The sequence below is a fragment of the Podarcis erhardii genome (assembly GCF_964252035.2).
Source record: "Podarcis erhardii genome assembly, chromosome: 6".
NCBI classification, from domain to species: Eukaryota; Metazoa; Chordata; class Lepidosauria; order Squamata; family Lacertidae; genus Podarcis; species Podarcis erhardii.
In genome coordinates, this window is record NC_138510.1 from 94440140 (window position 1) to 94465532 (window position 25393).

The following is a 25393-nucleotide window of genomic DNA, read 5'->3' on the forward strand; positions in this document are numbered from 1 at the left end:
GGCATTCGTCTTGCGGGGCACAACTGTATGCTTCAAAAGTCTGCTCCACAGCCAGAGCTTGAAAAGGTTTGGAAAGAGTTTTGCAGAGCTCTCTGCAGAAGTCTTTCCCCCTCCCCAATAGAGATTGACTGTACTTACAGCCCTGGGATACATATCTGGAGAATAAACTTCTTCGCCATCATCCAGTTCAGAAATTGAAGTGCTCTGCAGGTCATTAGCTTCCAATCTTTTCTCTTGGACAGAACAGAGGTCTTGATTGCTAGACTGGATTTTCTCATTCTTGACCTTCCTGATTTGCCGCAGTTCATGAACTGTGTCCTTCACAAAAGCCTGCAGGAGGCTATCAGCCAGCAAGCCAACCTTTTTCTTTTGCTCTATCCGTTCTTCCTCCTTTTGGGATGGGACTCTAAGTTGTGCTTCTAATTGGCTTCTTTCTTTCGTCAGCAAGTCCAGGAGCGGAGAGGCAAATGTTATACAATCTTCGGCTGCAGGTGAGTCCTCTACGGCAGATGCATCTCTTGGAGAACTATTCTGGAGACATTTCTTACTTAGGTTTCTTCCTTCGCTCTCCTCTTCAAGATTCTCTTTTTCATTTTGATCCACTTTGTGGTGATTTAGCTCTTGTTTGCATAAAGAGTTATCAGCTGCGTCCATGAAATTATTGGAACTTTCCAAAATACGAGAAATTTTTTGTGGGGGAGCAAAAATACCATGTTTTTCCTTACAATTAAAATATTGAACGCCATTGTAAGTGCCATTATTATTTCCTTCAGGCTTGTCCAACTCTACACCAGCCCAAAAGCCTTTAGCAAACTCTGTCAGGCCCTTGAATCTCAGTGTACCTGGCTGGATATTACTCACAAGAACTCTGTCACCAATGTTGAAACCTCTCAAAATGTTTTCTTCTTCTGTCTTGGAAATGGAAACCCAAAGTGATGAATCAACATGAGAGGGTTCCTCTTCCACATCACTGCGTTCCCTACTTTTCATAAATTCTGTGGGTGACTTCAGTTCTAATAATCTCTCTGAATGAACACTGCCGGCCACAGATGAAGACTTGTCACTGAGACATTCACTTACTTCATCATCACTTTCAATACTACTCCTAGGAGTTTTTGTATAGCAAGATTTCTCCCCCTGTGACCTAGAGTCTTTTTCAAGGGACAATGTAAATGTGTCAAAATCATCCTTATAATATTCAGTAAGAGATGTCTCATCTTTTGACATCTCTGTTCCTGAGGAAGACACTTCAAAATCATTTGAATATGCTGGCTCTTTGCAAATGGAAATCTTTTCTGAAACCAAGGCATCTCCTTTCAGGAGTTCCTTGCTCAACGTAGGAGAGGATTTGATCAATAAGGCACTTTTATCATCCTTGTTAGTTTCCTTTGGCATCTCAGTTTTTCTCTCAACGCATACAAAAGCCAACTCAGTCTGATTCTTTTCCAGCAGCTCAGCCTCAGGACATACATCTGTCTTTAGGGAAGCCAGAGGTGAACTCTTCAGCTCTTTGTTAAATTTATAAGCATCACATCTTTCAGAAACTTTCTGAGAAACTTCTGCCTCTGATTTTTCTGATTTTACAGATTCAATTTCCTCTTGTATCACAGATCTAATAGTGGAAACAATAGAATCAAAACTCTCTGCATCTTCAAACCTGTCCTGTGACACATGGGATGTTTTGCTTAAGTCTCCTAAGTCTTTGAAGAGAGATGATGAGGCCAAACTGTCCAATGAACCACCAGGTTCTGCTCTAGATATTCTTGGGGACTGTACAAATGAGTGTAGTGTTCGGGAGTGCTCCTCAGTCTGAATTTCTGCTTCAATGAATTTTTTGGTGTACGTAGACACAGATTTCTCATGAGAGGCAGCATCTGGGGGGTGGGGGTGGGAATAAAGACATGAAAGGCTTACATCATTTTGTATAACATTTGCAATTTAACCTTATTAAAGCAGTTAAGTCAATAATGCTTGTGTTCTAATGAAGAATAATAATAATAATAATAATAATAATAATAATAATAATAATAATAAATTTTATTTATATCCCGCCCTCCCCAGCCGAAGCCGGGCTCAGGGCAGCTAACAACAATAAAACAGTACAAAAGTACAGCACAAACAACACTCTAAAATCATTCATTATAAAATTAATTTATAATTGAAAAAGTGTAATCCTTGATAGCCAGGCTAAACAACTGTGCAGTCAAGTAGTTTTTCATTTATTTTAAAAATGTACACCCCAACTTCCTTACAAAATAACCCAGAGGGGCTTAACAACATGTCAGTTAAGAACAGCACTATATCCAACTAAATAAATATATATGTAAAACTTTTCACAGATACTTTAAAAGGCCAATGTTTCACTAAAAGGGCAATAGAGTTGGACAGAGAAAATGGGAGGGGGGAGTGAGTGGAGAAATGAAACAGTGCACATCCAAGATTCTGGAGGTTCACAACTCCAACACAGTGAAAACTATCAATTAGGAACATAATAGGTAACATGGTTGTATTACGATACATTGTGAAATGCTAATCAGCTGCATTTTTCTGGCTTACATTCATGGAGTTGAGAGAGAGAGAGTATGAATGAGAGAACACCACAGAAATTAACTTGGGAGGTACAATGCAGGAAAAGACAAGGAAAGGCCTCTACATAGTTGAAGACAGATTTATTTCTAGAATTAATTCCTCCTCAGGAGCACATTTTCTACAGCAATTTCCACCAAGTTCTTAAACCACTGAGGGCGGAAATGTTTCTTCCTGTTTCTTTTCCTGCCCATGGTGCTTTCCCCAGTTTTGAGGACCAACAGAGACTACTCATATCTACAGTCATATCCCTGTATTAAGAATCCTTAATACGGTTTTGTAGTTTTATCTTACAGTGCCAAACATATATATCCGAAGTGGCTCTTCCAGTCACAACAAAATGACTTCTTCTAGCTCCCATCCCTATCTGCAGGCCCTCATACCAGATCCCACACTGTTCCAGGGGGTCCCTAACGCTCACCAGCAGATTTGGGGTAAGAGCAGTGAGAATCCCAGAGTGAAGGAGCGAGGAAGGAAAGCCCCGTTCCATTCACAGGAAGGAACGGAATTGTTTTAAACTGGGGGCGAGGAATCTTTTTCAAGGGCTGTATTCCCTCATGAGCAACCTTCTGGAGCAACGTGTCAGTGGTGGATGGGGCCCAAAGCAAAAGTGGGTGGAGAATCCTAGCGACTCTAGCCTTCGTAAAGCCGGCTACATCCCAGCCACACAAACACCAAAGAGTTACATACATATAGGCACACACAGAGACATCTGTATCTCCACCACCTCCATCCAGGCAAGCAAGCTAGCAAGGGGCATTGATCACAGTTCAAGGACACATTCCAGCCAAGCAAAAGCACTCAAGGGGCACGCAGAACAGGGACAGTGAGGAACATGGCCTGGTGACAGGGGACGCGACCTGGGGAGAGTCCTCTGGGGCAAATTTAAACGTTTTTATCTGGTATCTATTTGATTTCAATCTCAAATTGGCATTTTTAAAAAGGAAGAGAAAGGGTTGAAGCAACTGACTTTTTAAAATCCTTTTTGTGTGTAGAAAAGTTTTAATTGCTATTTTAGTATTGTGCACCCTTTCTAATACAGTCTCGTTTCAACTTTAAAGAAGTACAGAAAAATGAAAAGACACAGCGTAACTGCGCACGCAGAGAAGGGGTGAAAATCACTAGGAAATATGTGCAGTACTTTGATACCAATATAAACTATATTTCTGAAATTCATACTTTTGGCATGAAACAGTTTCCGAAATTGTACCTCCTTCTTCCAAGGCTGTAGTCAAGAAACTGTTACAATTAATTACTGGGGAAAGTGTTGATTGAACTGACGTTACTTTCAAAAACTATAGCCCCAAAGAAGGAAGAATCATTTATCTTGGATATAGTTTACCCACAACACCCATCATGCAGTTTGCATATTGTAAATATGCAGGAAGGTTTCGGCAGAGACAACATCAGCAAGCATTTGTTTTTCAGGCTACGTACCAACATGCTCTGCAATGGACTCCAAGGAGCCTCTGGGACGTTCAGAATCAGTTATCGATTTCCAACTTTTTGTTGGTTCTGACCTTAAAAAAAACAACAATGGGAAACCAACAGCCATTATGGTATGTGAAAGTGCGATATGCTAAAGTCACTAAAGAAACATGGTTAAAAAAAAAAACCTGGCCAAAACTTGCTATCTAGGCCAGGGCATTTTTTTAAAAAAATAAAGCGATCTCCCCATAAGTTTTAATCTCCAACTCAGTGTGATACAACAAACAAATTTAACTTTGGTATCTGGAAGAGATATAAACTTTTTTTGAGATATACAATGGCATACACTTAGAAAGACAACTATATTACCTAGTCAGTGAAGATGACTTGATCTTTGGTTTCTCGGTAGGTGAAGACGGGGTTTTGATTTGAGGCTTTGCAGTAGACGTTGCCTCCAGATCCCTACTCAATTCTGCTTCAGTCTTCTTGATGAATTCATCGTAAGTCTGAGAATAGGTGAGGAAAGTCTGAGAACTTTAATTCTTACTTTGAAAATCAGTGAACAAATAGAAACAGAGGATGAGATTCTTGTGAAAATTCTCTTTGCTCCATTTTAATTTAAGTTTACCTTGACAGTCTGACTGAACATATGCCAATACAGCATGCTATAACTGAAAAGAATTTATTTTTTACAAATAGCTTTTGTATATTAACTAAACTGTACCTCAGAAGAGCATTATTCTTCCCTATTTGTCAGCACCACTAAGACTATAGAATCTTTGAAAATTGCAACCTTTAAGCTGTGATTACTATTTTAAAATTGTGCATTTTAAAAGGAAACATGGAAATAGTGGCACCATTGCTACCAAGCTGGAGGAGAGAATGATTTTTCTTATAGATTCCATGACTATTTAAAACACCTCTTTCAAGTTATCCTTACCTCTAACTGCTTGATCAAACTAGCCTCTTGGGCTCTCAGTCTCTCCTTGTACCTCTTCTTCCGCTCCTTTTTCAGCTGGTAAACAACAGACTTTCTCTTCCGTAACTTATCCTTCAGAGCCTGAATCCGGCCTTCAACATCACTTTGATCAGATGCAGTTTCTGATAAGGAAAGTTTTCATAATTTCAGAGACAAATGCGTAGTACTGCTTTTTTTACTGCTTTACTAATTGATTGATCATATGATTTTTGAGTCAGGGCCTTCTCTTGTTTCCTCACGCTATTAAGTTTCACCTAGTTTGATGGTGATGCATGAGTAAGCTAATATTTAATGTAGCAATCTTCACAAACCTGTTCATATATCAATGAAGCTAAGTGCAGTTAGGCACCCAGGTAATATTGCTTTTTCAAGCTTACGTACCTTCACACCTTTTTTTTAAAGATTCAGCCCAAAAAGCCCCAAGGGGGGGGGGGAGTGTTGAGAACTGACATTGACACTTACTCTAGTGAACAAGCTTCCTAAATGGAAACAATCAATATGTACTTTCCCCAGCAAGAAAGAAATATTAATGCCTAAATGTTGAGTGTGACTTATGCTTGAAAAACAAGATAGGGATCCCGAAGCTCTAATACGTACCTGACTGAGTCATGGAAAAAGATTCATCGGACCAACAGTAAGATACATCTTGGGATATTGTAGATAATTTTTGCTGCTCCGCAGTTCTGTGGGTTCCTTTGCTAGATTCTTGCTTTGACGGGGATGTGCTGCTTTTGGATGGAGACTATTCAAAGAGGGAAGAAAGTAATCTGCTTGTAAAATTCACATGGGAGGTGGGTGGGAGACATGCATCATGATAATAATTACAAGTATGGAAAACATTCTCTAGTCATAGTTCTTTAGTTACAGCAAACTGCTAAGCATCTGTGAACTTTTAGGAGAATTCCATCCGCAGCTGTAATTAGATATACTACAAGTTGCTGAAATCAAAATATTAATGCTATTTTTTCTTCCAAGAAGAAAATAAACTATATGCAATATTTAGTCACGGTGCAACATGGTTTTAGTACAGTGATAAACAAGTTCACTAACGTGTTTATAAACCATTTCTTCAGTAGGTTTGTGATCCAGGCTTTCCAACAGCTCTTGGTCCTCAGAGATCTTTGTTAGGCAATTCTCAGCAGTGACACTGCCCAGTTCTTCAGGGACAGAACTTTCATTATTCAGGTGAGAACATGGTGGCACTGAAGACTCATCTTCACTGGCTATTTCTGGGGAAAGATAGTGGAGTAGAGTCAGCAGAACAATAACTACCACCACCTTCACATACAGAGATGATACAAATGTTCTGACTACAAATTTAATTCCCCTTTATTGAGGTGAGGGACACACACAAAATTAATGAATCCTCACAGAAAGATCACAGGCACAATTGAACAACAAGCAATTGTAATTAGTAATTTATCATCATCATCACCACCACCCTTCATCTGAGAATTATGGGGCTATTTACAATACAGTGGTGCCTCGCAAGACGAAATTAATCCGTTCCGCGAGTCTCTTCGTCTAGCGGTTTTTTCGTTTTGCGAAGCACGGCTATTAGCGGCTTAGCGGCTTTTTAAAAAAGGAAACAAACTCGCAAGAACTCGCAAGACGTTTTGTCTTGCGAAGCAAGCCCATAGGGAAATTCATCTTGCGGAACGAATCAAAAAACGGAAAACTCTTTCGTCTAGCGAGTTTTTCGTTTTGTGAGGCATTCGTCTTGTGGGGCACCGCTGTATAAAAGCACAAAATATATACCATAGTAACAGACAAAAACAATACCCACCCCCCACTTTAAACGACCATAGATTATTAAATTAGCTGAAGTCGTGGGAGGAAAGGAATGTTTTTGCCTGGTGCGTAACAAAGGCACCAGATGAACCTCCCTGGGGAGAGGATTTCACAAGTGGAGAGCCACCACAGAAAAAAACCAAAACCCTGCTCTTGTGTTGCCGCCCTCTGAAACTTTTGCGGAGGAGGCACACAAAGAAGCGTTTCAGATAATGATTGCAGGGTCTGGGTTGGTTCATATGGGGAGAGGTGATGCTTGAGGTATTGCTGTCCAGTGAGATGTATCTGGCAATGATTCAGTTAAATGTTACAAATATTTTATTGTTGCTTTTGATAGCCCTAGGGTCATCACTATAAAGTGATGTTATGTGAAGTATGTAACAACCACAGTGTCAAAAAAACAAAGGCCCCAGATATCCCACTCATGCATATTTATTTTCATTGGAGATGTTAGCCAAAGGGGAAAAAGAGGTAAGACTAAGGAATAGTTGCGGCAGACTGGATACTCTTAGTCTAGAGATGGAAGGAAGAGAAGATTCCAACAAGAGAGGAATTGATAACAAAATTGATGGACTATGCCAAAATGGCTAAAATGTCTGGGGGGAAATCGGAAACCAGGATGATAAAAACTTTAATAAAGACTGGGGGGAATTTGTAACTTATTTGAGAGAACACTGTAAGCAATTAACAATATTAGCAGGATCGCAATAACACTTGCAATGTGAAAAAGAACTTTGGATAAAGTTGAGTAGTTGTGGACAAATAGATGACAATATGATACGCAGTGGAAAGTGATTATTTGCGGATTCCACAGAGGGAAGGAAGGAAGTCTGAGAATTCAGAGAATTCTACACTTTATGACTATATTTTGTGTCTGAATGTAAAACTAAAATGTAAAACCAATAATAATAATAAAAAAAAATAGAGTAAGGTATAGTTATATACCTCCTTCCTTCAAATACTGAATAAACAAAATTCCTATACTGCTAATCATGAATTTTCACTACATTTGGGGCCATTTAGACTGATACTGGAATTTTAATGTTTCATTTTTCACACAGAGTGCAATTTCAATTTTCCCCAATTTCCTTTAAAGGAAAAGGTGATTGAAGAAAAGTCATCGTTACCATCTTTATCCTGCCAGATCAAAGCACTGACATTAGTTCTTCACCAAATGCAACAAACTGGAATAGTTCAAGACAAGATCAACCATTCAAGAAAAGGTAAAGGTAAAAGGACCCCTGACCATTAGGTCCAGTTGCAGATGACTCTAGGGTTGCAGTGCTCATCTCGCTTTACTGGCCGAGGGAGCCGGCGTACAGCTTATGGGTCATGTGGCCAGCATAACTAAGCCGCTTCTGGCGAACCAGAGCAGCGTACGGAAACGCCGTTTACCTTCCCGCTGGGGCGGTACCTATTTATCTACTTGTGCTTTTGAATTGCTAGTTTGGCAGGAGCAGGGACTGAACAACGGGAGCTCACCCCCTCGCAGGAATTCAAACCTCCGACCTTCTGATTGGCAAACCCTAGGCTCTGTGGTTTAACCCACAGTGCCACCCGCACAGAAGGCTATATTAAGTGCACCAAGTATTCTTCCCCCTCCAGAAAAAACACCACAGCTACCAAGAACCATCAAACAGCAGCTAAACCAATGCTTAACTGATGATCTCCTCCCTTTGAGTGGTGGCTGCTATAAAAAGAAGAAGAATCTGTCTAATAATCATGTGAAATGGGCATAACCCTTTGATCTAACCCTTTGATCAGACTACAGTGGTGCCCCGCAAGACGAACGCCTCGTAAGACGGAAAACCCGCTAGACGAAAGGGTTTTCCGTTTTGGAGGCGCTTCGCAAAACGAATTTCCCTATGGGCTTGCTTCGCAAGATGAAAATGTCTTGCGAGTTCCTGCGGGTTTTCCCCCCTCCCCCCCCTTTTCCTAAGCAGCCAAGCCGCTTATCAGCTGATCCGCTGATAAGCCGCTTATCAGCTGATCCGCTAAAAGCCGCTAAACCACTAATAGCGCTAATCCGCTAAGCTGTCAATGGGCTTGCTTCGCAAGACGAAAAAACCGCTATACGAAGAGCCTCACGGAACGGATTAATTTCGTCTTGCAAGGCACCACTGTATCTATCTCTGGAAGATGTGAGAGCTGCTCCACTGTGGTGCAATTCCATGTTGAAGGAAAGGAACATCTTGCTCCTGTGACTTGGGCCAACTGCATGAGTCTTTCCTCCATGATCAGAACCCAATCAAGGTCTTTTTCAAGAACACCCTCTCGTTTTTGTACCTTTTGCATCTGATTTCTGGTCTCCGGCCCCCTTTCTGTTCACTTTTGCTTTAAGCAGCTCCATGTCCCAGGCAGCCAGAGCTTGCTTCTCTATTTGACGTATCTCTTCTTCCTCTGCATCTAGGCGGCGTTTCCATTCCAGCAGTTCTTCAGCGTGCTGGCGACGCTTCATCAATTTTTGCTCTCGCTTTGTCAAGAACCTGGCAAACAAAAGAGTGAGAAATTGGTTACAAGTGCCACAAAGGGTAGGAGACAAGGTACCTGACCCTCCATTAACATGTTTGGCTTAAGGTACATTATTTAATATCAATATTTCAATCAGTATCATGGCTGCTAATTCAGTACAACAAGAATACATGAAAAAGTAAGAAGAGGCAACAGAAGTTAATACATGTCACTTCACAACCTGCCCTAAAAAATAAGGGGGGGGGGAGTTCCCATCCAGGTTGATCTTTCAACAGAACAAAGAGTGAGCAGCACAGAATTTAAGAATGTTACAAATAAATTCTAGATTATTTGAAGCAACAGATAATTGTAAATCTAGGCTTACAATTTAATATAACTGCATTGCTAGCAATACAGCAATTCACCTCCATATCTGGATGCTTTGCAAACAATTATAGAATTCAGGATTTCTATCTCATCAACAAACTGTGTCAGGAACTGCAGTAGACTCTATGCCCAGAACATCAATGTAATCCTCCAGAAAGAAGTTGTTGAGATGGAATGCACACATCTCCACCAAGCCATACATTTTCCTACTGCCCCAAGTTACAAGAGATTGAAGAAACAAATAGTTCTTCTGAATACTGTCAACCATGAGAACAGGGCTTTAAGAAATACAAATAGTGAACACAAAAGTAGCCAAACCCTGGTGGCAGAAAAAAATTTGAATAGTGCATCCCTATGGTGGTATGTATGTATGTATGTATGTATAAATAATTGCTGTTTAATGGTAGCATAAATGGTGCCCCCTGGAGACAGACCACATCATCCTCTGATAAATGGGGCAGAAAATGAAGATTGCAAAAACCTGATCTAGAAAGCTGAGAAGTAGATATTTAAAAGGTAATTATTACTGTGACTTTTCAATGAACCTTGACACAAAGATATATCAATTACATTTCTAGAACTTCTTTCCTAGCAATTCTTGAAAGTTCTAAGCAACAAAACCAAAATATTCAAGTTTCATATACTACAAAAGGAAGCAGAAGACTGGGACAAGGGAGACTATTCACTAATTATCCTTAGCAGAAAAAGGAAACTTGACAAAGGAGAACCAAATGCTCAGGTATATGCACGGATGCCAACGTGAATAAATTATAGTTTTTAATACTTGATTGGGAGCTGCCCAGAGTGGCTGGGGAAACTAAATTATTATTATTATTATTATTATTATTATTATTATTATTATTATTGGGGCATAATCGATCACAAGACGTGGCACATGCACACCATTTTAATGGAAATGCTCATCAACTTTGGGGGGCTCAGCCCTCTCAAATATTTCGGCGGCGGGGGGGCAAAGGGACCTCGGCCCCTAGGAACTGGGCTGCTATGGGCAGAAATCAGATAACCTAAAACCACAGTGGTGTCAATTGCCAGGTAGCCAGCTTATGGAAGCCACACTTTCCATGAGAGCTAAAAAAGCATACCCAAACAATTGCCCTACACTGCTATCTAGGTTTGAGTTCTCCTGTGGTTAAGATAGAGATGTTCAGCCAAAGCTTTAATTGGAAGCTTATTGCTCCACATGCCAAAGGCTAAGGTCCGTAAGTCAGAACCCAACAGACAGTGGGGTGATGATTGCTTCTGATCATATGATTTTTTTCCATTCTGTTACACTGGAAATTTCATGATCCCACTGGTCTATATTCTCCAAGTTAGAAGCAGGAGGAGGATCTGGTGCCAAGGAGACCCTTTCTTCGTTTTGATGTCTTTCAACCGAGAAAGAAGTGAATTTAAAGTCTTGTGCTAAGTAAAAACCTAAGACGCATTAATTTTTTTTTAAAAAAACAGTATGTCTGAACCTCATAATTAGAGAGAAAATATTGGAAACAGCAAGGATCCTGTGAAGGTTAAAAACCCTCTAAGAACAGGAGCTGGGCAAAACAGTCGTCATGTGTCAGGGAAATACAGTGGTGCCTCGCAAGACGAAATTAATTCGTTCCGCGAGTCTCTTCGTCTTGCGGTTTTTCCGTCTTGCGAAGCACGGCTATTAGCGTCTTAGAGCTATTAGCGGCTTAGCGGCTATTAGCGGCTACTAGCGGCTTAGAAAAAGGGGGGAAAAGGAAAAAAACTCGCAAGAACTCGCAAGACATTTCGTCTTGCGAAGCAAGCCCATAGGGAAATTCATCTTGCGAAGCACCTCAAAAGGCGGAAAACTCTTTCGTCTAGCGAGTTTTTCGTCTTGCGAGTTTTTCGTCTTGCGGGGCACCACTGTAGAGTCCAGAACTATATTGTGTCTCTGTTTCCCACGTGGTTTTTGCAAGTCAACAACCTTTGCTTGCTGTACCTCCCTCTGCTAATCCTAGTATCCATGCCTTTTAAAAATCAGGCCACCATGAAAATATCCCAAATTATTTGGTGGAAGCTGCAATTACTGGAAGCAGAAACACATTGGGTTAGATTGCATCATTATTCCTAACTGATTTGGGCTCATTTATAAGCAATTTAGTTTGAGCAGGATAAATTTCAACCAATGTGGGCATATACAAGGCACCAACATTCTTTTCAAAACAGTCTGAACAGCTTAATGAAAGCAAATAATTGAACTGAAGAATCTTTTATTTATATACAGTTAAAAATCTCAAAACCGGTGATCTCAGCTGATAGGTAGGTGCTAAAAGACAAATTAAATCTCAGAATCTCTGCCTAAACACTAAATTATGCATTGGGTAACTAAGAGAGACAGGAGACTGCCAGTCACATCTACAGAATTACCAGGTAAGAGCTGTGAAAAATCCGTCCAATTCATGAAGAGCCTCCCAGTCATGTAAAACTGAACAGAGCATGCTCGATCAAAGAGTCTACCGCTTAAAAAGGTAGAACGTTACCTGACCAATTGGTTGTAGATATACAGCTGGAATTTGGGATGGAGGTTGGGAAAACAGACACTGAGAGAAGCCCAGTGGTGAGACGTAAAGACAGAGAAGAAGTAGTGAACAGGAGAGCAGTGTCTACAAAATAAGGAGGAAGAGTTTTAAGCCAAGATAGCAAGAAACAGACAGAAAAATGAGAGCAGGAGAGCATCTTGCACAAATGGGTCTTAAATGTCAAACACATCGTCTTTCCACAAGTAGAAGACTCCAAAGGCAACAGAACGTAACCATGCATCACCTACAACCCTTCGTTCCCTGTCAAAAGCCAGCCAGTTTCTACACTACAAAACATATCTTACTCTTGCTGCATTTTATGATTCCCGCCCCCATTGTTTATAAGAGGAAGGGATTCCACCTATCCATTTCAGTACTGAATTTTAAAAGGCTTGCTATCCTGATCATTTGAACAAAGTTTTCAAGCCATGTTCTAGCTAGTAGACACATTCCTACTAATGAGAACTCTAATTAACTGCCCTAAGCTAAGCAAATGAACGCCAAATAAAAAGAAAAAAAGCTACAACTTCAATGCACAGAACCTCCTGGCGCAAAACTTCAAAATGATGTGGAAAACTAATGTCAGTTGAAGAGTTCATATGCTGCCATTTTTCACTAGAAGTTGGTTTTATTCTTCGGATTTCACACTTCACACACACACACACGCACACACTTTCCTTTTCAAATACTGCTCTGCAACAGGACATCATCTCTCTACTAAAATGTCTACATGGCAAAAATGTTAAAGCCAAACAAAGCACTGGCGGAGAAAGTTGGTAAACGGTAAAAGTCATGCTATTCATAGGCACTAATCAGTTATACATGCACAGTAAGAACTCACTAAGGTACAGCAACACGAAGTATCACTTCTGTTTGGGAAGGCTCCGTGTCAAGGGGCTGAATATGCCAGGATCACAAGGGGTTAATTCTTTGACAGAGCATGCTCCTGTTCACATGCAAACTACAGACAAAGTCTTTTATTTCTCCTCTAACCAAACATAGATCCTGACAATTCCTTAGAGGAGGAATCCTACAAACTGTCAGATAAAACCTAGCTTTGCAGAAAGTCCAAGAGCATCATTCTCTAATTTGTCGACATCTTTGACAATTTACAAAATATTCTGCTTTTCCATACAGACTTGCCAATTCCAGACATGAAACAGGAGGCTAAGCTGCCTGTTGCTGTAAACATGCTATAAGCCTCTATGTAATTTAGCAGAATACTTTATTAAAGAACTCTCCCATTAAGCACATGTAAAAAATGCAATGGTTTGAAATATACCAGATATATGTTTCTTTTAAACATAAAAGAAACACGCTGTGCCTCCATCATCTTGGAAACCAGCATCTTTTTTCCATGGACAGCAGACTCATGGCTTATTGCTGGCTCTGGTGCCAGGCAACATCCTGACATTCAGGGGCATCTTTTTGAAGGCAGCAATGAGGGCAAACCCCAGTACATTTATGGAAACCCTGGCACCTGCCCCACCCACCCAAAGCCCCGCATGGGAATTTAAATCCTGCATAGAACTAACAAAAACAAATTTTACTGTGACTGAAAGGCAGTATTTCAGTTTAAAGTCCTCACCAGTGGGAAGATGCCTAATACTATATACAACAGAAATAAAATAATCTTTTTTTTTTAATGCAAGTACTCAACCCAACACACAACCTCAAGCTGAACCATCTTATGTCATGAATTGTTCTCCTGATGAATTTGAGCCTTCGAGGTTAAGCTTCAAAGATCACATTTGGTTTGGAGGTAGCAAAAGCTGAAGAGGAAGACCACCTCTTTACAAGCTGCATTGAGATAGTTATCACATTATATAGCAAGCATTACGCATTAAAGTAATGTATCTATACAGCTGCAGCCCTGCAGAAGATGTGTACTCTCAATACAGGATGCTTTGTATAACCCAGTGGGAGGGCATGCATCTTCCATGCAAGAGGTCCCAAGTTCAATGCGCAACACGTCCAGTCAAAAAGGGATGTCAGAGAGATTTTCCTGCCCAGGACTTTAGACAGTCTCTTGTTACCTATCAGAATAGACCAGCAATTGCTAACGTGGTGGTGCCCTGCAGACGTTGTTGGACTCCAGATGTTGTCAGAGGAAGCAGATTATCTAGATTCATTCCAGTCTGATTGGAGGCCAGGATTTGGCACCAAAACAGCCTTAGTCACCCAGACTAAGAGAGACAGGGGGAATGCAACCCTGTTGGTTCATCTCAGCCTCTCAGTGGTGGACCATGTGTTCTTCTGCAGCGACTCAGAGAGGTGGAAAAACTGTTATAGTGGTTCTGCTCCTACCTGCAGCATGATGATCAGATACTAGTACCAGGAGAATGTTGCTTAGCTCCATGGCTTTTGGGCTATGAGGTCCCACAAGGGTTTATTTTGTCTCTTTTGCTATTTAACATCATATAAAATTACTGAGAGCTGCCATCTTGGGAAATGGAGCATGGTGCCATCAGTATGCTGATGACACACAATTTTCTCCCTCTCTCCATTCCATCTAAATCAGGAGAGACTGTGAAGGTGTTGGTTGGACTGGTGTGTGGGAAGCAGTGAAGGGCTGGATGCAGGCTAATAAACTGATGCTGAATCCTGATAACAAAACAGGCGGGTGGTTCTTTTGTTTGGGGATTAGGTGTCTAAACTGTCCTGGGATGGGTTGCACTCCTCCTGAAGGAACAGGCTCAGAGTCTGGGAGTACTCCTGGATTCCAACTTGTCACTAGAATCTCAAGTGGCTAGGAGTGCCTAGGACTCAGTTGTCCACGCTCTGGTGAACTCCTGTCTGGGCAACTGTAATGTGGGGCTGCCCCTGAAGATGGTCTGGAGGTTGCAGCTACTGAAGAATCCAGTGGCTAGGCTGGGAAGTGGGGCAACCCAATGGAACAATGTGTCACCAGGCTGCCAGTGAGCTAGCCAGGTCAAGTTCATGGTGTCAGTACTAAAGCCGTAAATGGCTTGGGGACCAAGTATCCAAAAGAGCCCCTTCCTCAGTATCAACCATCTCAGATCCTACAATTGGCAGGTGAGGACCTGTTGGCTCTGCTGAGACTGGGGACTGCTCAGCTGGTGGTGACCCATGACAGGGCTTTTTCTGTGACAGGTCTGTCTCCCTCATTACTGACTTTCAGGGAAAATGTAAAAATATTTGCGTTTACCCAGGCATTTGATCAGAATACACTGTTCCTGGAAACCCTGAGATCACTCATTGAGGATGTTTTAAACTGGATTTTTTTTTAAAGAATGTTTTAAAACTGTTTGTGGGTTTATTTGTGTGTTTTTTTAGTGTCTTAGTAATGCTGTGTCTGCCACCCCAGGTTCCTGCGGGAAGAAGGGCGGGATATAAAATGAAAAAAGCAAAGTAACAACAACTCCCATCTGCCCCAGCACCGCCAATGGTAAAGGATTATGGGAGTTGGAGTTCAGCAACGTCAGTAGAGCACCATGTTGGCTACCCCTGGAATAGGTGATATTTGACGAGATGGCAAGGCAACTTTGTATATTCACATTCATTCATATGTTCAATGTACAATGCCAAGCCACCAGTGAGGCTAGCTAAACTGAAACAACACTACAGCTATAGGAAGCAAAAGTAAACCCCAAAGAAGTAGCCAAACCTATAACCAGTTACTGATCCCATAAAAAAAAAACCACCAATAGTTACTTTTCATCCATTTGGCTGCGCATTTTCTTTAGTTTCTGCATAATGCTACTGGTCTCAGAGCCGGAAACAGAGGAGAGGCTCCATGTTTCTGCATCTGATGGCAGCGGGGTTGAAGAACGTGTTCGTTTTACATCGTCCTCACTAAAATGCTCCTGTGACCAAAAACAAAAAAAACCCAAATAGATATTCAACATGTAAAAAGCTATTTTCTATTATCTATACATATTTCTCTAGCTATTATCTCTCTCTTTCTATATCCATGTACCTTGCATTTTTTACGGAATATTTTCCTCTATCAATTTTATGTACACTTTGATCAGCATCTTAATATAACTCCAATATCACCGAATGCAAATATTTTTAACTGTAAATGGTTTTAGATGCAATTGTTTTTAGAAAATTTTAACTGCTTCAGTATGTTTTTGCTTTTTGCTTTTTAAAATTGTGGACCTGTTTGCCACCTTGAGCTCCTTGGGGAGGAAGGGTGGGACAGAAATTATACTGAGAAACTCTAGACCTATGAGCACAATCTGCAGTTCCAGCAACAAAAACAGATCTTATTATTTTAGAAGTCACTGTTGTGTGGTTGGTCTTTTTCTAGCATAAATGTTAGCAATAAAGTATTCAGGACCAGCTTATTTATTTTAAAAACTTATACCCCTCTTTTTTGTCTCAATTATTTTTCATTCAATCTGAGAACTGCAGCGCTACAAATAAAAATAACAGGCTAACTCTCAGGTGCAAGTTTCCAGCTCTTGCTTACCTGTTTATTTTCCCCTGCAGACTTCAGTTTTTCCTGCAGTTTCATAGTGGTTTGCCGTATTCGCTCTATCTCTTCCTGCTGCTTAAGGATCAATTGCCTCTCCTTTCTGGCTGCCTTATTGGCTTCCTTAAGACGCTTGATTTCTGCCTTTATGAGTTCAGAACAATAAAGCAAAACAAAAAAAGAGCAGTAATGTTTTTGCAGGCTTCTCTCTTATCTTCAGCATTTCACTTCTGCTCCTCATTATGCTGCTTGGTATGTTTGTCTTCACCTGTAGTTTGGACCACATCTCTCTCCCCTTTCGCCATCCCTATCAGTACTTTATACTTCCTGCTTTCCTTACAAGCTTTTTATTCTAATAATTAGCTTTCTCAACTTTTCTGCTAATCTTCTCATCTTCTCTTCTGTCAATCAATGTTCCTTCCCACGTCCTTTGTTTCACTGGCTCCAACCCTCTTGAAATAGACCTACCTTCTCTCTGCAATGTCCTATTCCAGTGTGTTTTCTATAATGCACTGGTTGAAACTTACGTTTTCTCCCATGGTTTTTGTTCCTCCCCTCTGCCCCTTTCTGAATTCAGTACCTCACCTCCAATACTCATTTTCTCCATTCATCCGCTCTCACTTTCCTCATACATCATGTCTGCTTCAGATTCAAAGATTTAAAGTATGGGCAATGTTTTTTATATGCAACTGTCTAAAAAATTCCCCGTCTCCCAATTTTTTAGCTGAAAATAAATTCCCAAAGGAGTTTACAATAGGCCTGGGCGATATATCAATATATCGCCCAGGACTGGTATGAGGAGCAGACAGTGATGTTGGCTTCACTCAGCGGTATATCGCTGAGTGAAACTGACATCCCACTCTGCCCCCATACTGCACAGAGGAAAAAAAGCTTCATTGGCGAGGTTTCAATACAGCTTGTTCCTCTCTCTGCATCTTTCAACTGCTCAGCTAAGGAGTGCGCAGCTGCTGCTCCCCTTCGAGCATTTAAAGGATTCCCCAGCCCAGCAGTGGGGCGCAGGAGGGCTCCCACACAATCGGGGGGGGGGGGCACCAGGGAAGGCTCTGCTGGGGATGTGGAGCCCTCCTGCGCCCCAGCTGAGCCATACAAACAAGCTGCCATGTCCCACCCCGCTGGGCACTGTGGCAATTTTACCCGATGTCTTGCAGGCTGAGGCCAATGCAGCTTGTGTTTTCAACATTGTGGCATGTCGCCAGACTGCGATGTTTGGCTGGTGATATACAGCGATGTTGAAAAGCTGTTATCACTATGCCTCTGCATAGCTCCAACCTTATTTCAGACATTGTGATCAGTATCAGTATATCACAATGTTTAGGTGCTGATATATCACTATGTTGAAAACCAGGTATCGCCCAGCCCTATACACCAGATCAAAATTCAGTGATTAAGGAGAAACTCAGCACAGGTGGATTTAAAATTAATTTTTACCTTTTCCTGCTGCAACTTCAGAAGCAGACCACGCTGTTTCTTTCGGATAGGAGGCATTTTGTCGTCCTCTCCTTTGTCTCGTAAACGCCTGTGAGAATCAAGGCAAGGAAAGTTCACTTTCTCTCACTTCTGCATTGCAATTCTGTTTTGGTAGTTATGGATTTTCATTTTCATTTAAGTATTGGTAATACAGTTTTATTTTGGTTAGCAAATGCACAGGTAAAGGTAAAAGACACCTGGACGTCAAGTCTAGTCAAAGGGGACTATGGGGTGCGGGCAAATGCACAAAGCATCTTTCACCCCACATTGATCCCACCCCACAACGATCCCACTGCCCCCTGGGGGATTTTTCAACTACACACCTCCCCCAATTCTGCTAGACTTTGGACAGCTTTACCCTAGATGTTTTGGATTACAACACTCATTGTTCCTGACCATTGTTCATGCTGGCTGGGGGTGATGGGAACTGGAGCACAAAACATCAGAGCCCCATAGCCAATATACAGTGGTGCTTCACAAGATGAAAATAATCCGTTCCGCGAGTCTCTTCGTCTAGCGTTTTTTTCGTCTTGCGAAGCATCCCTATTAGCGGCTTAACGGATTAGCGCTATTAGCGGCTTAGCGGCTATTAGCGGCTAAGCGGCTTAGAAAAAGGGGGGGGAGGGAAAAAACTCGCAAGACGAAAACGTCTTGCGAAGCAAGCCCATAGGGAAATTCGTCTTGCGAAGCGCCTCGAAAAACGGAAAACCCTTTCGTCTAGCGGGTTTTTCGTCTTGCGAGGCATTCGTCTTGCGGGGCACCACTGTAATCTTGTTCTAACAGACTAATTCAAATCAAGCTAATGTGTTGAAGTAATTTAGATGCTTCTACATCATGTCGGATGGCTTTAGGATACTATATAGACATGCTCTTCCTGTGCCTACACTAGCCAACACCTGAAAGGGTGGATCCAAGAGCAACCATGGCACTCTCACTCTCACTTACCAGGTGGGCAATAACCCTATGCAATCCTGGTACCTCATATTTGGCCATTTTGGTTGTTCTTGATGAGACAGCAGCAGCACTCATTTTTTAGTACTAGCTAATTACTTCAAGTAGGACCATACTCCCCAAAACACAGGGCCTATGGGATAAAGAACCTGGGCCTTTCTGGGGCAGAAATAGCCAAACTGTATTTTGGAGGCAATTCTAATCTCCAGGTGCTAGGCCAAGAAATGGAACTATCCAATCCCATCACAGATGATCAGGTTCTGCAATATTGGAACCAGCAAGCAATAGGTCCTTGATGGTTCACATGTGTGAAAAAGATTAAGGCGATCAGCTGAAGAATGGATTGCACTGTCTGGAAGATCTCCCACAAAAGAAAGATGGACAGTAATCCTTTGCTTTTCAAGAATCCACATGATAGAATACATTAAAGTTAATACAAAATATACAGAAAGACTCACTGTTTCCTTACAAGTGAGGCAGAGCTATGTTTTTAAAAAATCACACTTCATTTAAACTCCATCTGGCTTCTGCAGTTGCTTCTGCAGCACAACTGCGCACCAACCTTGCCCCCAGGGCTTCTATTTGTGTAACTACAAAGACACTTCTTTGTTTAATCGTTATTTCATGGCATTCAGAACATTTGCAAAAGGGGGTTGGAAGCTGAGTTTAACAAAACTGACAGAAAACCAAAGAAGTCCTAGGATGGAGCACAAATTACTGAATTTGGGGTCATTATGTTTTCTGAACACGCTTACTTTTTCTGGTGTTCCAGCCAGGCTAGCTCAGCCCTTGCCTTCTCTTTCAGTGCTTTTTCACGTAGCCTAAGCAGTGACGACTGGTGAGCTGACCTCACTTCTTCCTCCTTCATGTACTGCCGCACCATTTCCATGGTAAATTTAGAAAAGCTATCTTGCCCTCCTGAGAATGGCAGGCTTAGCTCCTAATTACAAGAAAACAAATTTAAAACATACAAATGTAAATGTTTGTATAATAGGATAAGTACTTTTGCTAAGATAAGAAGCATCACTAAAGAGGATGCCACCTCTTTGATCAAGCATCCTTCCAAACCGGTATGGAATGAATAGATTGGTTTAAAAAACTAAGTTCAGGCCATGAAGAAGTATGCAAGTGCTTTGAAAATGCACATGCACTTGCAACTGTATTATGCAGTTTGTTTCCCTGGACCCCTTTTGCTCACAAAAGGAGGTTCCTGTACCCTGCAGAATTTCACACGATATACCATGCCCACAGTTTTTCCAAGTCTGCAGATACAGTGGTGCCCCGCAAGACAAACGCCTCGCAAGACGGAAAACCCGCTTGACGAAAGGGTTTTCCGTTTTGGAGGCGCTTCGCAAAACGAATTTCCCTATGGGCTTGCTTCGCAAGATGAAAATGTCTTGCGAGTTCCTGCGGGGTTTTTCCCCTCCCCCCCTTTTTCCTAAGCCCTAAGCCGCTTATCAGCTGATCTGCTAAAAGCCGCTAATAGCGCTAATCCGCTAAGCTGTCAATGGGCTTGCTTCGCAAGACGAAAAACCGCTATACGAAGAGCCTCATGGAACGGATTAATTTCGTCTTGCGAGGCACCACTGTACTATACAATTATGGTGTTCATTTATGTACAGGACATCCTCACTAAAATTTACTGAAAGGTTCTGAAAGCAACTAGAGGAGCCGCAACAAACATGTGGCTGCAGAGTATTGAAAACTTACTTTAACAGGTGACACGCTAGTCTTTCCAGGGAAAGCCTCCTCATCAGAATAATCCTGGTGAACTCGTTTCTTCAAATTGATCCGGCGGTGACTTTCAGAAGGTAGCAAGGACCGGAATGACTTTTCTTCAATCTCATCCTCCGTCATGGACTCATCAAATTTTAGAGAATATTCTGTTGCTACAGAGGCTGAGTCTGAAGAAAACCCCCAAAAAATATTTAATTAAGGGAAAGTTTGCATTACAGAACGAGTAATGTATGAAGTAGTTTCATGTAGTAGGTGGAACGTATGGCTTAACGAAGTGAGCAATACAAGTAAATGAATACTGACTGAATGATCAGTATCGTAGATGACTGTGAATTATACTCCGTCAGATGGGCAGGGTATGTATGTATGTATGTATGTATGTATGTATGTATAAATAATAATAATAATATAATAATAATAATAATATAATAATAATAATATAATAAATAAATAAATAAATAAATAAACTAGCAAAACACCTGTCCATATGACAGAACGGGTCTATATATTGCACATAGGTAAAGGTAAAGGGACCCCTGACGGTTAAGTCCAGTCGTGAACGACTCTGGGGTTGCAGCGCTCATCTAGTTTTACTGGCCGAGGGAGCTGGCGTTTGTCCGCAGACAGCTTCCAGGTCATGTGGCCAGCATGACAAAGCCGCTTCTGGCGAAGCCAGAGCAGCGCACGGAAACGCCGTTTACTTCCCGCTGGAGCAGTACCTATTTATCTACTTGCACTTTGAAATGCTTTCAAACTGCTAGGTTGGCAGGAGCTGGGACAGAGCAACGGGAGCTCACCCCGCCATGGGGATTCGAAACACCAACCTTCTGATCGGCAACATGCCCTTTCAATGGTATTCAGGACACTCAAGAGTTGGGATGATGGAGTAGATATTATCTCCAATCTGCAGCACTTTCCCCACTTACAACAAATGTCAAAAAGTATGGGGTCAAAGACTAAAAGGATATCAATAAGTAGCAATGTCAGCATGGGAGCTAAATATGCTTCCTGGAGGCCCATGTTTCCTCCCGCAACTTCAAGAACTTCAAATTGCAACAGATTTTTTTGCTCCATAAAACATGCTGTCAGCCAATAATAACCAAGCCCCATCTGACGTTCCATCACTTAAGATATGTTTGTGTAATAGAAATCAAGCTCAGGAAATTGCATCTTGCGTAACACTCACTTGTAAACAAGTACACACACTGATGTAAAGACTCGTGACTTTAAAAAAAAACCAACCTCAGTGATTCCCAGAACAAAGGAAGGAGGAATACGCAGTCAGTGGCTCCCAGAACAATGGAGGCTGGAAGCAACAGCTAGCCAGGATTCAATGTGGCTATCCTGGTGTCATTATCAGACTGCAGATTCCCCAGCAGCTCAAGGGGCTGGCTAACCAGAAAATGACATATAAAAGTAATTGTGGATTGCCTGTGATGGGGAAAGAGTGCTGCATGCAACAGCCTGGTAAATATTTCACCATTTTATATTTCTTCTATGTGATTCCACCAGCAGAACAATCAAATGAGCAAGGGAAATAGCACAAGCATCACGTAGATGGGAACAGAACTAGGAGTAAACACTGAAGTAGTTTAAGTACTCGTCCAAGGACCCACCTCTCTCATCTGCAATGGATGGAATACTATTATTCATTAAAGAATCATTCACAGCCATAGGAGCCTGCTCTTCAATGGAGCTGCCAGACTTTTCACGACGGGAAAGTTTCTTGGTCCCCTTGGAAGGTGAGACAGATGGACTTCCGGGGCAACTGCTGCTGCTGCTGCTATTTTATAAAAAGGTATAATAAAAGCACAGAAGTGAATCTTGAATTAGGGTTGTAAAACAGGCCTCAGAATGCATAATAATAACAACAACAACAACAATGAATAATAATAATAATAATAATAATAATAATGCATAATAATAATGATAATAATAATAATAATAATACCAACAGTGTGCTGCTGCACAATAAAAAACAACAACTCTAGTTTAGTTTTAGATTGTTTCTGAACGAGGCTCTGCATAAGTACAAAAACCATATTATGTGACTGCACAGAAACCATGAAGAAGAATTCAGTTCATATTCATGTCATGGGCTATCAGATTAGCATTAAACGCCACTCCAAAATATAGCAACTCGGCTAATGCAATGGTCCTTGGATAGGCCTGCATGACTTGTGATCCAACAGCTAGCTATATACTATGTTCTACCTTATTTTATTGATCCCATGTGAGTTTGCAGGCTCAAAAGAGCTGCAGGTCTGGACTAGAAGAAGAAACACTAGACAACAAGTACTGCTCAAAGTCTTCCTCTGCTAACTACCATTATAGCTGACAGTAACTGTATAAGTTATGCTTCTTACCTCTGACCATGTGCCTTTGATCTTGACGATTCTGAATAACTTTCAAATGAGGAATAAAGGATTTTTGAGTCATCTAGCTCCTCTTTACTTTGTGAAGGTGTAGATTCTGCTTTCCTATTAAAGAAAATAAGCAAGTTTGAGTTATCCTGAAAATAAAAAAGAAAGTTCAAGCTGATTGTCATAAGCAGCTGGAAAAAAGCCTTACAAGACAAAATGATTATAGTGAAATAAATGAATGAGAAACATCCAATTAAGTATCAGTAATGACAAATGAGAGAGGAAATGTATTTAGCTCTGCATAAAAAGAGCTTTGTGTGTTTCCAAACTAGGCCTAGTTTCTCTTGTGTACAGAACAAATGGAGAGCAGGCGATGCTTCCTGACACTTGTCACTCTGGAGCACCCAATATAAATTGGCAGGGAGTTCTTCCCACTCAGGATGAGTCACCTGACAGGGAAGGAAGAATCTCCTGCCAAGTGGCATGTGAAACAGGCCTCTGATTTGGCAGGCAGAAAGTAGAAGTCTCAGTCTTCTAACTCCAGGAATTTGAGGGGAAATAAAAGGTGTGTGGAGCAGCCAACATCAGAGGCTTTGGCCTCTGATCATGGATTTCAATATGGAAGGCAGGAACTTTCCATTCTTCCATTCCCCAGTGGGAAGAAATGGACAGGATGTGTATACTGGTGTGATAGCCCTATGCACAAAGTCTTCCCTGATGCCTACAATAAGTCAATCAAGGGACTATCAAGTAAACCCAACAAGTACAAATGCACATACAGTCAAACCTCGGAGGTCGAACGTAATCCGTTCCAGAAGGATGTCCGACTTCCAAAACGTTCGACTTCCAAGGTGCAGCTTCTGATTGGCTGTTGCAAATGGAAGAGCCGGTCGGAAGCCGCTTGTCTGCTGCGACGGACAGTTTCTGGGTTTTCGACGTTAGGGAGTTGAAACATTCGGCAACTAAGCCATTCAGGAACCAAGGTTTGACTGTATTCCCTTTCCTTAAGAATTCCCTTCTACACTCTAATGCTGGAGCCAAATGACCTGCCTTGTTACAGTATTGGCTGCTAGTGTAGAAAATCAAACAATAAAAGGTCACAAGGGCTGAAAGGAAGGGGGGGACTACTCTTTATTGATGAGACAGGGAAAAGAAAGTAAAGAGCAGCCTTGGGGAGTTGCCTAGTACTCATGCGGACATCATATTCCCCTCCCTCACCTACGCATATCAGTGGTGGTGGGTGTTTTCTGGAGTCTGCCTTCATGCCTCTGGTGAAACACTGCTCACAATCTATTCTAAGAACTAAAATGTCATATAAAATACCTGCTTGTATTATGAGATTTTAGCTTCTTTATGAACGCTGAATGTTGCTTCCGCTCTTGGTCAAACAGTGTGGTAATTGGAGCTGCAGGAGCACCAATGGCATCAGAGATCTGGACTCTTGCAAGCTCTGTCATCTGAATAAAGAAGCACAGTCAGATGTACTTTTCGTAAGTTAATATTTGAGAAATTAAGCACACACACGCACACACACACCCTCTCTCTCCCATCCTTCAAATAGGCAGAATGCTTTCCTTTCCCAAAGTAGTCTGCTGAAGAGCTCTTAGTTACAATCAGCAAGCTAGCTTTAGCAACCATTCTGCACGAGGCCAAGCTTGCCAAGGATTTCAGAGCAGAATCTAACCTCACGTATCTGGCTAGCAGCTTCTGTGGTGAGCAGAGCAGTCTCCGCCTGCTGAGCTGCAATTTTGCAAGTGGTCTCCTGTAAAGCATCTGCTTTCTCCTGTTGTGACTGTACCAGCTGCTGGATAGATTCTGCATGGCCCTATGTATTAAAAAAAAAAAAAAGTTCTACTTTAGTTCAGGTGCCAAAGGGGCCAAACTGGAATTTGAGTATGCCAAACGTATTTTTGTTGGTTTTAATTCTTCTTTACGCACAGAAGCAAAAACTGGATGAGATACTTGGCTTTCACGTTTCTGTGACTGTCAAAGCAGAAAATTCTGAGGCAGAAAAAAATCTGTTCAGGCAATAATAAATGCTTGAAACTCATGATAAATGATTAGGACATAAAAGAAATAAACAATTTTATTTAAACTTGTGCACACAAAAGTGGCATAGGTAAACTATTTCGCTTTTTCATTCTCTTCTTCCAACAAGACGTACGTTGTGGCAAATGTGAGCTAGTTAGAGCAGATGTTATCTGGGATTGTATCCACCAGAATCATACTAAAATCAGCTCCATTGAAA

The 25393-nt window shown here is 41.4% G+C and overlaps 1 protein-coding gene across 10 annotated transcripts in view; it reads right to left on the reverse strand.

Annotated features, from left to right (window-relative positions):
* CEP350 (centrosomal protein 350) overlaps positions 1 to 25393 on the reverse strand; it is a 62487-nt gene that overhangs the window by 4802 nt on the left and 32292 nt on the right. For 8 of the 10 annotated variants that reach the window (XM_081865086.1, XM_081865082.1, XM_081865085.1 and 5 more), the window contains 17 exons: positions 24830 to 24970; positions 24469 to 24602; positions 23149 to 23262; positions 22399 to 22562; positions 20756 to 20949; positions 19801 to 19985; positions 18056 to 18143; positions 16604 to 16750; positions 15841 to 15992; positions 12127 to 12249; positions 9071 to 9270; positions 6044 to 6222; positions 5591 to 5735; positions 4955 to 5115; positions 4384 to 4520; positions 4024 to 4106; positions 139 to 1874 (listed from right to left, as the gene is read on the reverse strand). In XM_081865086.1, coding sequence (XP_081721212.1) covers positions 139 to 1874; positions 4024 to 4106; positions 4384 to 4520; positions 4955 to 5115; positions 5591 to 5735; positions 6044 to 6222; positions 9071 to 9270; positions 12127 to 12249; positions 15841 to 15992; positions 16604 to 16750; positions 18056 to 18143; positions 19801 to 19985; positions 20756 to 20949; positions 22399 to 22562; positions 23149 to 23262; positions 24469 to 24602; positions 24830 to 24970 — 4083 coding nt within the window. The remainder of the gene's footprint in view (positions 1 to 138; positions 1875 to 4023; positions 4107 to 4383; positions 4521 to 4954; positions 5116 to 5590; positions 5736 to 6043; positions 6223 to 9070; positions 9271 to 12126; positions 12250 to 15840; positions 15993 to 16603; positions 16751 to 18055; positions 18144 to 19800; positions 19986 to 20755; positions 20950 to 22398; positions 22563 to 23148; positions 23263 to 24468; positions 24603 to 24829; positions 24971 to 25393) is intronic. The other 2 variants (XM_081865088.1, XM_081865087.1) reach the window with 2 other exon arrangements.